The following is a 15,876-nucleotide window of genomic DNA, read 5'->3' as shown; positions in this document are numbered from 1 at the left end:
AACACTTCAGTAGCATTGCCATATCAGGCCCATTGGTCGAAATGCGAACGCCCCTTCCTTCACTGGATGTTAATGTACAGTCAAAAATTCCACTCACTACTAATATAATTGATTTGTTTATATTTTTATATAAATCAAAGTTTCACTTTTTTAATGTTTAATAATTGAGTCCTCGTCTAAAAAAGTAAAAATATGTAAATTGCTAAGGAAAGTGAAAAAAATTGTTTTACTTTTATTTTAGATTTTTAATTACATTTCAGTATCACGTATTTCCTCCTCTTGCCTTAATTACATTTCGAAGGCGACTCGGCATACTTTCTACCAGTCTATAAATGCCTCTTTGCTGGAAGTAAGCTCGTTCTTAACGAAGAGTCCTTTCAAAATCGTGGAGTGTATCAGGTGATGGACGTTCTCTTTTGTGGTTATCCCATAAATGTTCGACGGGGTTCATATCTGGAGAACGGGCTTGCCAGGCTAAGACTCTGATGCTATGCTGTTGAAGGTACCTTCGTACTATGCGAGCGACATGTGGACGTGCATTAGTATAGGACTGTCGCCTAGGCAACGCACGAGGTTCCAAAATTTCATCCATATAGTACCTGGCCGTCAAAGACCTTCCACGAACAACAACCAACTCTGTGCGACTCTCCATTGAAATTCCTGCTGTCACTGAGCTACGTTGAATAGGTTAGCTCTGGGAAAAACTACAGACCTCGTGCCTTTCATTTCCCCTTCTCCACACTTTTTCACGCCCATTTGGAGATCGTAGAGCAAATCTGCACTCATTTGTAAAAAGTTCAGCAGACCATTCGACCAAAGACCAATGCTGTGTTCTCGAGAAAATTAGAGCCGTGCAACTCTTTGTGTTCTGGTCATTTCTGGTTAATCCATCAATCCATACTGATTTAATCTTCTTCAGTGCGTTCAGAAATTTGGACTCCTCGAACTCGAGCTGACGAATCGCTTGAACAACAGTAAGGTGTCGGTTTCGCAAAATTCTCAATGTCAAAAAACGTTCATCCTGTGGTCGTCCAGAACCGGGCCTTGTATGGTAGGACCCAGTTTTTCGAAAACGTCTAACGGTATCTTGCAGTGTTTCGTAGGGTACTCTGATGGCAATAGCCGCATACCTGATGAAACGTCCATCATCAATAAGTGCCACACCACGCGCGACATCCTCAGCACTAAGTGCCACTTTTAAGTTTAAGAACGTCAAGAACCGGGCCTTGTATGGTAGGACCCAGTTTTTCGAAAACGTCTCGCAGTGTTTCGCAGGGCACTCCTATGGCAATAGCCGCATACCTGATGGAACGACCATCATCAATAAGTGCCATACCACGCGCAACATCCTCAGCACTTATTTTTAAGTTGAACAATTGAAATTAAGAAAACAAAGATGAAAACTAAACAGCTTATTGCTTCAAAATTCAAATGAAACTTAATAAACATTGAAAAATCCTATATCCTTGTTTTGGATTAAGGATTAAGTGTGTTTACCCCTAATTGATATTGTCAGTTTAAAACATAGCATAAACAAATATTTATTGGTAAAAACAACGAGACAAATTAAAGGCAGAATTTTCTTTTATCGAGAAATACAAAAATCAATTGGGTGGAATTTTTTGCCTGTCAGTGTATGTACTATTTGTTTTACTTGTTGCATCGAAGTCATGCAGTTGTAAAAATAAATAAGAATAAAAAAAAAATTGTAAGGAGTAATAGAAAATTGATTGGAGTTTTAAGCGGTTAGATCCTGTTGGATAAAGTTATAACCGATCCATAGAGAGAGAGTCTGTCACACATTTGGATGAAAAGTTACTTTCTATAACAATATACTCGTGCTCAACGTCAAAGGACCGTAGACGTCCATTTTTGCTATCATTACCTTTTCTTATGTGCAAATAAGAGATATCATACATTTATCATAATTCATAAGTTTATATTTACACTAAGAATTCAAGTAAAGTAAAAACATTTACATATCCAAAACGTATAATTTTTCCCCAAGCTGTTCTCCCCTCGAGAAAGCGAGCATTGTACAGCTGGTCGGGGCTTAAAATTGTTTACGCAGCTTTTCATTTTTATAAACCGACCAGAGTTGAAAGATGGCTTTGATGTCGCGTTGTGAGCCGGCGTTTTGTCTCATCCCCGTTTATCCCGTGTAATAATAGGCGAAGCGACGGACCGAACACGGAAGGCCCTCTTCGATTCAAATATGTTTTCCCCCCGGCTGCGAATGTTTTCCCATCCCGTCTTAATTAACGTTTGATGACGTCTTGGAACGGCTGTTTGTACAGATGCGCCGTCCTTCCGGCGGATTGCAAATCCCGCCCCCTTTCCCACAAAACCCCGCTTTGTTCACGCTGTCGACAGCCTGACAGATCCGTTTAGCCCATCCTTAAGGATAATGATCTTTTTTGAATAGGCCGTTTTAAAAATAAACTTATACAAGTATCGAGAGCGGGTTTGGAAGGGCGAAGCCGCTCATTATCTGCCTACACATTTAACACAACAACTTATGTTGTGTAACTTTTTTCCTACTTGGGCGTACTTCTTAAAGATGTGTTCCAGTATTCAAATCGAAACCATTTTCGGGTTTCACATCCTAAATGACGCTTAAAACCAGTGGTTATCCCTTTTTATTATTACGATCATAAAGTAGTGTTTTTTTTCGACCAACCTTAATGCTTTTATAAAACACACTTGTGTAAAACACCTTATGGCATTGAGAAACATTTCAACTCTTCATTATTCTCTACAGTGAAAATTCAAAGAAATATCAAACTTAAACAATTGCGTTATGAAGGCTATATGACGTGTATTCACATGTTCCTTGTTATGCGATTCGTCAAAATGAATTATTTAAACCCATGGAATTTTTCTTATGTGCCATTTTGTACTACAAATCTTACTGTCTATCATGAAAGCATCGTAGTATAGCGGTATATAAATCTTACTAAATAAATATTTTGAGTTGCTAGGCTTCGTATCAAGCAATACTCATAATTTCAATAATATTATAGCCTTGAACCAACTCTATTGTCCGTTCTAATCTGGAATTTTCTTCTCCTGCTGATTGTACTCTCTGTCAAAAACAAAAAATTGGTTCAAAATAAATCCTTTAACGGCACAAACTCGGTTTAAACTCAGTTCAGTGTTGAACTGAGATCAACACAAAAATTGGCGTTTTTCAATTTGTCATGAACCGTGTTTGAACTCAAAAATTGGTTAAATTTGTCTTGAACCGAGTTCAACGTAAACATTCAATTCGTCTTGAACGTGTTTAATTCAAAAATTGGTTCAATTTGTCTTGAACCGAGTTCAACGTAAACATTCAATTCGTCTTGAACGTGTTTAATTCAAAAATTGGTTCAATTCGTCTCCAACCGAGTTCATATTAAAAATTGGCGTTTTTAATATGTCTTGAACCGAGTTCAACTCGAAAATTGGTTCGATTCGTCTTGGACCGTGTTCACCTCAAAAATTAGTTCAATTTGGCGTCTGTGGCCGCAACGGTTTCGGCGTTGGCACGGCGCTCATGACTGTAAGGTAAAGGTCCCGGGTTCGAATCCAGCGGCCCTGCATTCGAACCCGACATACCGACATAATTATAAATGTTTTTTTTTCAAAAACACAAGCACTCTAAGGTTTGATATGACCTCTGCTGTTGCGAACCCTCGTAAAAAAATGTTTTTAACCCATTTCGACTCAAAAATTGGGGTTTTTCACTTTATCTCGTCTCGAGCTCAACTCAAAAATAGGCGTTTTTAAATTTTCTTGAACCGAGTTCAACAGTAAAATTGGTTCAATTTATCTCCAACCTAGTTCATTTCAAAAATTTGCGTTCTTCAATTAATTGTCTTGAACCGTGTTTAAGTCAAAAATTGGTTCATTTTGTCTCCAACCGAGTTCATATTAAAAATTGCCATTTTTTAATGTCTTGAACCGAGTTCAACTCAAAAATAGGCGTTTTTAAATTTTCTTGAACCGAGTTCAACTCAAAAATTGGTTCATCTCCAACCTAGTTCATCTCAAAAATTGGCGTTTTTTAATTTGTCTTGAACCGAGTTCAACAGTAAAATGGGTTCAATTTATCTCGAACCTAGTTCAACTCAAAAATTGGTTCGTTTCCAACCTAGTTTATCTCAAAAACTGGCGTTTTTTAATATGTCTTGAACCTAGTTCAACAGAAATATTGGCTTTTTTTTTTTCAATTTGTCTTGAACCTAGTTCAACAGAAAAATTGGCGTTTTTCAATTTGTATTGAACCTTGTTCAGCTGAAAAATTGGCGTTTTTCAATTTGTATTGAACCTAGTCCAACTCATTGGTTCAAATTGTCTCCAACTTAATTCACCTACAAAATTGCCTTGAACCGAGTTCGAATAAATTAATCCTAATTTAACCCATCGTTCATTAAATCGTTTAATAGTGCCGTCATTTTAATTATAAAAATTTTGGACAATAATATAGTTACAAAAAACTTACTAATTACATGGTCAATGGTTATTGTTATGCAATGAATGCAGCATGTGTTCTGCAAACGACTTTCTTTAAGAACCATTGTGTTTAGCAGTGACAGTTGAGTACAGTGTTGTTCGTAAATGTTCTTGTAATCATCATTACGATCTCATCGAAAACGTGTAACTTGATTCGTGCTGAAATTGTCAAGTCATGTTATTTAGCAATTCGTATCTTTATACAAAGTACTTAAAGTTTAAACTTTTACAATGTGTTTCGACCTGATTTCATATTTAAAATAAATTCGCTAGTTTCTCACGTCACTTTATGTGAATTATAACACAAATTTTCGGTTATGATTTTGCATTGATTGATATTAATCGATTCCAAATGAATTTTGAACTATGAACCCGCGTGTTTAACCAACTCTACGAAACTAGGAACTTTTTTCTAATATTGGTTTTGCCGTAATATTTATTCATCTAGGAAGTGGGAGAAGCCGAGAACGAGTCGGTTAGTGTGGCCCGCTATATTCGGGAAGAGTGACTTTTTGACCCATTTACCTTTTTATCTGATTTGTTATCTTAATAAACTGTTTAATATGATGATGGATCGATATTTTATGCCATAACTATGTTGTATTAATAGTTATATCAAGTTACATATGCATATGGGTTACACAAATGGTTAAATGAATTTTTAACATTTAACTCTCAGCCTTATTCCGCTTTTTTGTTTGGCCTGTAGACATACTAAGTCATTTACATTTATCAGTTTACAACTTTTCGTAAACCTATGGCTAGATTTTCGAAACTTCGTATACAGTGGAGTCTTAACAAGCCGAAAAACGGCGCAGTGGAAAATCTTTCGTTCGTTTTTTTTTTAATTTTCCAGATGTGATGGTGTTAATGGTCAATCAATTTGGCCTGTAGTACTCCAAAGTTAATTGAATTTAACTTGCAATTTATTGTTTCTCTATCATTTTGTCTTCCTTGTCCTAGCTGTTTCAGACAAATTTCGGCTTCTTGCCATCTTCAGTGGGCTTTAACCAGTATTATATTAAAACCGAAAATGGCCAAAAAACGAAAAGCATCTGAAAGGCCAAACCGGTGAACCAGCCGAAATGATAAAAAACGACCAACTTTGTATGGCTTTTTCAAACCTTAAATCTTTTTAGTTTTCACTGATCAGATGTATCTATAATAAGTACATACATTTCAGAGAGAGAGAGAGAGAGAGAGAGAGAGAGAGAGAGAGAGAGAGAGAGAGAGAGAGAGAGAGAGAGAGAGAGAGAGAGAGAGAGAGAGAGAGAGAGAGAGAGAGAGAGAGAGAGAGAGAGAGAGAGAGAGAGAGAGAGAGAGAGAGAGAGAGAGAGAGAGAGAGAGAGAGAGAGAGAGAGAGAGAGAGAGAGAGAGAGAGAGAGAGAGAGAGAGAGAGAGAGAGAGAGAGAGAGAGAGAGAGAGAGAGAGAGAGAGAGAGAGAGAGAGAGAGAGAGAGAGAGAGAGAGAGAGAGAGAGAGAGAGAGAGAGAGAGAGAGAGAGAGAGAGAGAGAGAGAGAGAGAGAGAGAGAGNTCTCTCTCTCTCTCTCTCTCTCTCTCTCTCTCTCTCTCTCTCTCTCTCTCTCTCTCTCTCTCTCTCTCTCTCTCTCTCTCTCTCTCTCTCTCTCTCTCTCTCTCTCTCTCTCTCTCTCTCTCTCTCTCTCTCTCTCTCTCTCTCTCTCTCTCTCTCTCTCTCTCTCTCTCTCTCTCTCTCTCTCTCTCTCTCTCTCTCTCTCTCTCTCTCTCTCTCTCTCTCTCTCTCTCTCTCTCTCTCTCTCTCTCTCTCTCTCTCTCTCTCTCTCTCTCTCTCTCTCTCTCTCTCTCTCTCTCTCTCTCTCTCTCTCTCTCTCTCTCTCTCTCTCTCTCTCTCTCTCTCTCTCTCTCTCTCTCTCTCTCTCTCTCTCTCTCTCTCTCTCTCTCTCTCTCTCTCTCTCTCTCTCTCTCTCTCTCTCTCTCTCTCTCTCTCTCTCTCTCTCTCTCTCTCTCTCTCTCTCTCTCTCTCTCTCTCTCTCTCTCTCTCTCTCTCTCTCTCTCTCTCTCTCTCTCTCTCTCTCTCTCTCTCTCTCTCTCTCTCTCTCTCTCTCTCTTTCTCTCTCTCTCTCTCTCTCTCTCTCTCTCTCTCTCTCTCTCTCTCTCTCTCTCTCTTTATTTCTTTCTTTCTTTCTAAGTCCGTGCATAAACATCTTTACACCTCACCCAGAATTAAGACACAAGAACCCATCCAACAGGACCTGCACCATTTACGACTCTCTACTCCTCCTAAACACATCATCCTCTATCAGAGTTCAAATTCATCACCAGTTACCACCCAGTAAAACAATCCGGTTTGAACCTGGTCACCACAAAAATCCTCCGAAATCTCACATAATACTTTTGTACTAGTAAGTCGTTATTATTACACACTTCCCAAAACATTGGAAATTATCAATCATAAACCCCATTCCCAAAGCTCAAAATCCTCAGAATTTCTTTACTCCAGACCTTATCTGTTTACTCTCTTTGGTCGGCGAACTCCTTGAGAAACTATCAATTTGGGTGACATCACGCTGCCATTGAACAGTGCCAACGTCACATCCATGAGCAGGAGCAATGCTGCTCACGTGCTTTCCTAGGCAAGCGTGGCCCTAGGGCTTGCTCCTAAAGCTCAATGTATCCTTTCATTCAGTACGAATCGGAACGCTACGCAGAAGCGGGTGTTCTACAAGGCAGCATCCTTAGTCCGATTCTGTATACAGTATACATTGCATTCCGATAGAGTACACCTCAGAAAATACCCTTTCAACTAATCCAGATACAATACTGGCCATCAGAAACCTCAATGATATCTCCTGTTTGGAAGATTGGTCTACAAGTAGATGACCAAACGAGGAAAACAAGTCCTTATGACTCTCCTCCTTCGTCGAATCACCTCTCGAATTTACTACAACTATGTACATCTCTCAGCTAATTCGACCACTATATGAGACTTTAGTTCGACAAAAGACTTAATTTTTACACCAACTATATGATTAAAATGATAGAATTGAACAAACGATACAAACCGTTTGAAAGACTACTACTATTACTACTGACTTAATATTTTTAAAACCTGTTTAAATGGAATTGAACTGTGAAGTTCAACCAATCGTTCTAACCTCCAGTTTCTGTCACATCAGTCCACAATCCTTCGAAACCTTCGTCCAAGCTTTCTACTAACATCCAACCTTATTCGCGCAGACCTTCAAAACCCCTTTGCCCTCGAAAAGTGAAGAAGTCGATACGGACGCCTCCGTAAAATTCTGAACTTTTATCCCGATCCATCCTTTTTGCAAGTTTTATTTGTAGGGGCAATTTTTTCCGGTCGATTTTCATCTGTCTGTCAAAAACAGGCTTTTTATTGTTACTGTTACAGAGTAACCAAATAAAGAGCGTGTTGCAACGTCACGACTGACAGTGCAGCATCATCGGATACTCAACCCCCCCCCCAAGGTTTACACAGTGCCCGATCAGTACACCTTGTGTACAGCACACGTGGCAAACAAAGGTTACACGTGCTTTTTCTAAAGAATCTTCGATCAACATCCTCGGAACTGACATCCGTCAACCTTTCAGATTTTTCTAAGCGTTAAAATGAAACTTACCTTCAAATGAAACACAATCAATATTTTAGTTTAGCAATGTGTGGTGATTAGTGACCGTTAATCGATAATTATTCAGAAATCGCAGACCAGACCACATCTCACGGTTTCTGAATAATTTTAATTTAGCGTTTAACATTCAAAAATTTCGTTAATAACTAGTCATTACACTATATTATCGAACATTTTTTGGCACTTTGACTTGTCTCCTTGGTTCCCTGATCCGTGTTCTTTTTGTCGTTTATATGTGTTTTGACAAAATTCGAGAGGTGCGAGTGACCATGGTTGACGCTGTCAAGCTGAGCGAAAATTGGCAATCCAATATTTTTCTAGGGTAGATTAATCATCCACATTTCTCTGATCGTTGCAATAATATATTTCTTTTGTTTTCAGCAAAAGACTACATGACTTTCGTACCTGCTTTAAAATTGAGTGATATACCAGACACACACCTCCTATCCGGAATATACTTACCAGGTAAGATAATTTTAATTAAACCTTTTAAACTTAATTTCCATTGGGTTGAAAATTCTTTGATTAATTTTAATCTCAAGTTACTTGTCGTTTCATGGTCTAAAATTTTGAAAAATTGAATGTAAAGAATCCAAAGAAGGTAGAAACTCCCAGATAGGATAGACCTGATATGGCTTGTTATTGAAAATATTAGACACAATATATTAATTTTTACCGAGTATTTATCATCAATTTTTATAAATAAACTTTCTAAAGTATTCAGTAAACATTTATCCTTATTGTTCAATAAATCTTTAAAAAACGGTAAATTTCCACATAAGTGGAAGCTTTGTTGGTCCAGTACACAAAAGTGGTGACAATAGGTTGATTGGCCAAATAACTTCTTTCAATTAATTAATCTTTGTGTAAGGTATTAGTTGAAATGAAAAAGTCAGTGTCACGAGCGGGATTCGAACCCAGCCTTGATACGCCGCTACTCTACCACTTGAGCTATCGTGACTTCGATCCACTCGGGCATTAACTTCCCATCTCAACCTCACCTTTTTGAATTTTCCCTCCCTTTTGCCATTTTTCAAATGTCGTGTAATCTATTTGATTAAAAATAGGGATCCTCATATTTTATGACACTGTATAAAGCCATTTTGCACTGTTGAAGTTATTTAATTCAATTTTATATTAACTATTGAAGTTTTACGGGAAGTTGGATCAAGTTTAAACCGGCCACTTTCGCCGGCCTTGTTGTCTAGTTTTACTCTCTTAGATTAATAGAAATTCCCATATCGATTTACCAATCCAGAATCAAAAGGGACCAGGATTTGCGTTTTGGAAATATCCTGATCTTTAGACACCTGGCAGGTGTTTTCAGATTTGTAATTTTGACGTCGGATGTCTTTTTTTTTAATGCAATTTTCAAAATGAATCATCCTTTAAAACATTTTATAAAAATTACGAGATGGTATGAAATATAAGCTTGTAAAGTAAAATTCTTGTATATTTAAGAATTAATAAAAAATTTATATCAATATCGAATAATTGGACTCCATTAATGAGACCGTTAATTAAAATTAAAATTTTATTATATTTAAAAAAATACTAAATATACGGTAATATTACTTTTAAAAAGAGTTAGTACGAAGAATGAAAGAACCCATTTATCTTTTGAAGATAAAAAGTATTATGTTTTAGTTAAAAAGGGTTATTTTGAAGTTAAACACGCTAATTTGTAGTGAAAACCCCCATTTGAAATTACAAAGATTTAATTTGAAGTTAAAAAGAGTTAGTATGAAAAATGAAAGAACCTTTTGTTCTTTTGAAGTTAAAAAGTATTATTTTTTAGTTAAACAGGGTTATTTTGAAGTTAAACGCGTCAATTTAAAGTGAAAAACGTCATTTGAAATTACGAAGGGTTAATTTGAAACTAAAAAGAGTTAGTATGAAGAATGAAAGAACCCTTTATTCTTTTGAAGTTAAAAAGTATTATTTTGTTGTAAAAATGGATATTTTGAATTAAAAGGGGTTATTTTGAAGTTAAACACGTCAATTTGAAGTAAAAATGTCATTTGCAATTACAACGGTTTAATTTGAAGTTAAAAAGAGTTAGTATGAAAAATGAAAGTATCTTTTTTTCTTTTGAAGTTAAAAAGTATTATTTTTTAGTTAAACAGGGTTATTTTGAAGAGAACCCTTTATTCTTTTGAAGTTAAAAAGTATTATTTTGTTATAAAAATGGATATTTTGAATTAAAAGGGGTTATTTTGAAGTTAAACACGTCAATTTGAAGTAAAAATGTCATTTGCAATTACAACGGTTTAATTTGAAGTTAAAAAGAGTTAGTATGAAAAATGAAAGAACCTTTTTTTCTTTTGAAGTTAAAAAGTATTATTTTTTAGTTAAACAGGGTTATTTTGAAGTTAAACGCGTCAATTTGAAGTGAAAAACGTCTTTTGAAATTACAAAGGGTTAATTTGAAATTAAAGAGAAATTCCTGTACATTTTCGAATTTTTTCAAAATTTCTATTTTGGAGGGGGTCAGACTAGAAAATAAACCCAGGGACGACGTGGGAATCGAACCCACGACCGCCCTATCCATATGGCAATATTTCCTAAAGAAAACAAAACCCTAAACATCCTTAAACACGATCGCGACCTGAGCCGAGTCGCCTACCGCGGTAATGAAAGGGTTAATAAGTTAATTTGATAGAAAAAACATATAAATTATTTATTTACCAATGTTGCATTACTATAAAAAGTGACACCAAACGTAAATATTTAACCCGAGCTATTTAATTCTGGGTAGGTGGTTTGAAAGTGAATATCGTGCTCGGAAGAAAGGACTTAAGTGGTTAATCAAGCTAATGGATAAGGACCGGTGAACCTGCGAAGCCTGCCTTTTAACAATAATGACTATTTGTGGGAAATTTAAGTTGGTCATCAGTGCTGTTAAATCACGCTAATTATCGTTGTAAGCCCTGCTGGCATACTTTTTGACAGGAAACGACCGAAGTAAAACACAGTGGTAACGTTTTTAAAAGTTTGCTTGGACATTTTTGTCATTTCATTCGGAACGTGATAAAAGTAGTAACTGTTATTTTTGTATATTACATTAATTATATTATAATTAAACGTGTTGCGATAAATATGACGACAGGTCGAAAATATTGCGATTAGAAAAAGCCCACGGTCCCGTCATCGGCAAATATGATTTAAAACGTTCTCCCCAAATGGCGCCGTAACGGTCCAGACGTTTAAAAAATCGTCTTTCCGAGCTCTGCCGTTATCAGCGGCCATATGGCGACTGGTGATATTCAAAGGTTTCTTCAAGCTCTTTCAAGCAGCGGCTTTAGCGGTTTATTATTAAAATTAGAACGGATTTTCTTTGAGTGGGTGTGGTTTGCCGGCGGTGCACGCAGATGACAAACTGCCCGACACTTCACGACCAACTAGGGTGGCTTGTACAGTTGTAAAGATGTATTTCGTCCTGTTGGACGTCGCTACCGGACGTCGTGTATATTTCAAAGTACCAGGACAAATGGTGCGACAGGATCGTTTTGTCAGTTGTGCCAAGAGACCGGACACCGGGTACCGCTAAGCTTAATCGCAATTTGCAAATCCTTACAAGGCTCATCTCACCATTCGACAACCCCTTATTGCTACGCCGGTCTGTAATTGGCCTCCCGTTTCAACCACTTCAAACGTCGAGGAATGTTTGTTCCACTGCTTAAAAAAGATGCTCAAATGCTTAAAAATATATTGCTAAGTAACTTCTGACTGATGAAGAAGAAACTAAACTATTCACATCTGTTTACTTACCCTTTGAAATGTTTTAGCAATTCTAAATTAAACATGTTGTAAATCATTAATGTATAATCTTGAGAAACCCAGGTTTGATGCTTCCGCTGTCTTTAATTTGGCCTTTCATCTCGATAATTTGTAAAGCTCTTCTACAAAGCAGTAAGGAAAATGACAGAAATTTCTCATGCTCGTACAGTTTCGTGCAACATTGTAATGTCTTCATTTAGAAAATAATAATTCGCTATCTGAACCTTCTCCATTGTATTCAAAGGAAAAGTAAGGTCGACGTTCTATGCAAAGTAAATAAAATTTCCTTATCATTCGTTAACCGGTCATAAATTGTCAAATGGTTTCAATTAGCAGGGCTTAAAGTTGGTTTTATTATCGTGCATAATCATTTTAATAGAAACGGCTCTGAGTAATTAAGAAAGTGATTTGATGAGAAAATTGCTTTTACAATTAACATATAAGATAAGCATAGATAACATTTATCTTTTTTAGATGGGCGATACAATTATTTTGGGGAAAAAATTCGTCTTGACGTTCGACCTTTTCAAAGAATTCGGAGTTATGACGGATTATTCAAGCCTAAATTTGATGAACTTATATGTTGAAAAGGTCTTGGTTAATATGGAAAAGTTAGTGTCACGAGCGGGATTCGAACTCACGACCTTCTGCTCAATATGCTGCTACTCTAAACACATGAGCTGTCGTGACCGATCCACTCAGATGCTCCATCATTCATCTGAACGAACACCTTAGATAAAAATAATAAATAATTGAAAGAAGTAATTAGATCAATTAGACCAGTAAACATTCATGGATTATTATGTTAAAAAGATGGCATAGCTTAAAAGGTACACAACAGTCATGTTGGGTAAACCATGTTTGATTCTTGAACTTAAACAGTGTCGTGTTTAAAATGCCTACGTTTTTATTTGATATTTTATTGAGTAAGTATTCATACCTTCATTTAATCCTATTTAACTTTCACCCAAAGGTTTCTCCCATCCAATGTAAAATCATCATCAGGAAGCTTCCTCGTAAAAAAAGACAATCATAGCAAGATCAACCCCGGGGGCCGGTAGCCGAGTGGTTAAAGCGTCAGACTCTGGGCTAGTAGATCCCGCGGTCGTGGGTTCGATCCCCACCGTTGCCTCTGGACTTTTTCTGACGCCTAAGGGGACCGGTGGCCGCAATTGAAAGAAATTGACACGGCACTCATCAATGGAAGGGGCGACCCTGAATTTGGTCCTAACCCCCTTCAAAAATGAGTTTTTTCGATGGAACATGATATTTAAAAGAAAAAAAATTACTGCTGTTTTTTTTTTTTTTAACATTAAAGGAATCTGTATTATGTAGGTGTAAAGCTGTACTCTGGAAGTCTAAACTCAGTTGTTCCATCCTCTTAGTAGAATCGTTATGTCACAAATTATATCACACCAAGTCCATTTAAAGCCGTAAAAAGTTGAGTTGATTGATAGGAATTCCTTTTACCTAATGGCCGACGCGTACTTAAAATGTTTTCCTCCCTCGGGCGAACTTCATCCATCAGGGTGACTTATTAAGAATCATTTGTTTTTACGTTTTACCCGTCTTTATTTTTCGTCCGTTCTGTATTTTATTTGCTTTGACGCTGGCAGTTAAAGGAAGGGGGGCGCGTGTGTGAGATGCACTTTGCCGGATTACTCCACTAAGATGGATTGACCGCACGAAGCCCCACTATTCCTTCTGTACGCTCCTTTTGAATATTTAAACTTAATCCTCGGAATTTCTTACCGCAGATTGCGAAGGGCATAAATTCCGAGAGCTTGGCCCTTTTGAATATTTTATTATTTCCCTTTATCGGCGTATGAAAGGAACTGGGCGAGGAGAATTAACAAACTGTTTTCTAAACGCTCTTTAATTTCGAGCAGGTGTGTCGAGAGGTTGCGTCGTCTTAATATCGGCCCGAGGGTTGTTATTATTGATGTGGTGACTGAATAAATCACCGTGACTAAATCGGTCCCCGTCTCCTATCCCACTTACCGAAACTCTTAACTAGTTAACTCATTTAAACAATTAATCCTTTCATTAAGTAATAATTACTAATAACTAAGAAATCATGCATTTTAATGTACTTTACCAAAACTCTGTGTCACACCATCTTGTTATTGAAATAAACACCCTTAAGTACACACAATATTTAGGGCAGTTTCAGAGGTCCCACAAGGTTGTATGCTAAGCCCTTCACTTTTCTTGAATTATACGTAACGGTTTACTTACACTGATGAAACAAATTTACCTCTCTTTTTCTAACATCGAACAACATCATAAATTCAGCAGACTAAAAATGGAAAGAAGAATTCAGGAGTACATCAGATACAATTATATGGTATACAGATGGCCAGAAAGGCCAGAAAGCAGATGAAGGAACCGAATCAGGCTTTTATGTAGACGTAAAATATAAGAGCAATCAAATTTATTAGGGAAGAACATCTCGCTCTTTCAAGTTGAAATACATACCATCAATGCTTGTGCCTTTTAAAAAAATCTTAAAATGAGTTTACACAGGCAAATACTTCTTCATACGATCGGTTAGCCAAGCAGCTAGGAAAGAATTAGTATCTACAGAAATAATTTTAAAACTAGTCAGTGTTTGCTTGCAAAATTTCTAAAATCTGGGGAAACATAGCAACCTGATGACATCTTGGGTATCAGGACACAAGGAAATTTTTGGTAACGAAAAAGTCACACTGGCCAGAGGAGGATCTGAACGTCTATAAGCCGTGAATTCTTGGGATAACAAAAACAAGCTCAGAATCCTCAGAATGGCACTAAAAAGGAAACTATGTGGAAAACTATGGATGTGGTAGCCTCAGTAGGCAGATACACTAGTCAGATCCCGGAAACAATCTTCACAACTTCCTATAGAGTCTCAATGGACTACAAAGGAGAGGAAGAACACAGGAGAACATCAGATATAATGGTAATCACATGGCTCCAAAACAAACGAAGGAACAGTATCAGGCGTCTTCTGTACAAGCCCAAAACATGAGCAATCAAGCTCATTAGGGAAGTACACTTGACTTTTCAAGCAAAATCTGAAAAGAAGTTACACTGGCAAAAAAATCCTCATAAGATTTGATAGCCAACCAGCTATTAAAGCATTAGCATGTGAAAAAATCATTGAATGCATCCAAAATCTCCAAAACCTGGGGAAACACAACAACCTGATGATATCTTGGGTGCCAGGGCACAGGGGAATTTGGGTAACGAGAAAGCAGACAGACTGGCCAGAGCATCAAAAATCTCCAAATCCTGGGGAAATACAACAACCTGATGATATCTTGGGTGCCAGGGCACAGGGGAATTTTGGGTAACGAGAAAGCAGACAGACTGGCCAAAGGAGGATCTGCAAGACCATACATAGGCCCCGAACCTTGGTAACAAAAACAAATAGAGAATCTTCCATCAAAAAATGTATCCAAATGAAATAAAGGAGAAGTGGATAAACTTTAGCGGCGCTAGACAAAGTAAACTGCTAAAACAACCCTCATCAAACCTGGCACTCATTGCTACAGTTAGAGTCGGCTAAATTAGAGCGATAGGTATAAGAGAAAACATCTACATAACACGATGACACCATTTGTAGACTATGCAATGAGGAGGAAGAAACATACGTCCATATTAACTTCGAATGCCAAGCAACTGCTCAATGGGGATATAACCTGGGATACGGGGGGGAGAAGGATCGAGTCGATTGCTCTGTACTAGACAACTGTCCATAGGTTGTGCATTCTCCCCTAGTCTGTTATGCATCGTAGCTTAATTTTGCTCGCAGATGCATCTCATATTTCTCGGTACCTGCCCGATGGTTGCTTAGCCCAGGCTCGTGCGCAGTTAATACACATCTCATCCTGGCAATTTTTAGTGTTGTGAGGCTCAGAGCAGTTAGCACATGTTGGCTCATTTCGTGAGCAGTACGGGGCTGTATGCAACTGGAGCAGCTGGTGAC

General features: G+C 37.4%; 1 protein-coding gene across 6 annotated transcripts in view; it reads left to right on the top strand.

Annotated features, from left to right (window-relative positions):
• The window catches only part of LOC106670926 (puratrophin-1-like), a 463,198-nt gene that overhangs the window by 284,467 nt on the left and 162,855 nt on the right, over positions 1-15,876 (top strand). For all 6 annotated transcript variants that reach the window (XM_014401935.2, XM_014401713.2, XM_024225911.1 and 3 more), the window contains exon 5: positions 8,508-8,591. In XM_014401935.2, the coding sequence (XP_014257421.1) occupies positions 8,508-8,591 (84 nt within the window). The remainder of the gene's footprint in view (positions 1-8,507; positions 8,592-15,876) is intronic.

Source organism: Cimex lectularius, unplaced genomic scaffold (assembly GCF_000648675.2).
Source record: "Cimex lectularius strain Harlan isolate CLEC.00 unplaced genomic scaffold, Clec_2.1 scaffold23, whole genome shotgun sequence".
Classification (NCBI taxonomy): Eukaryota; Metazoa; Arthropoda; class Insecta; order Hemiptera; family Cimicidae; genus Cimex; species Cimex lectularius.
Note: the sequence above shows the minus strand (reverse complement) of the source record. Positions and strands in the feature narration are given on the sequence as shown.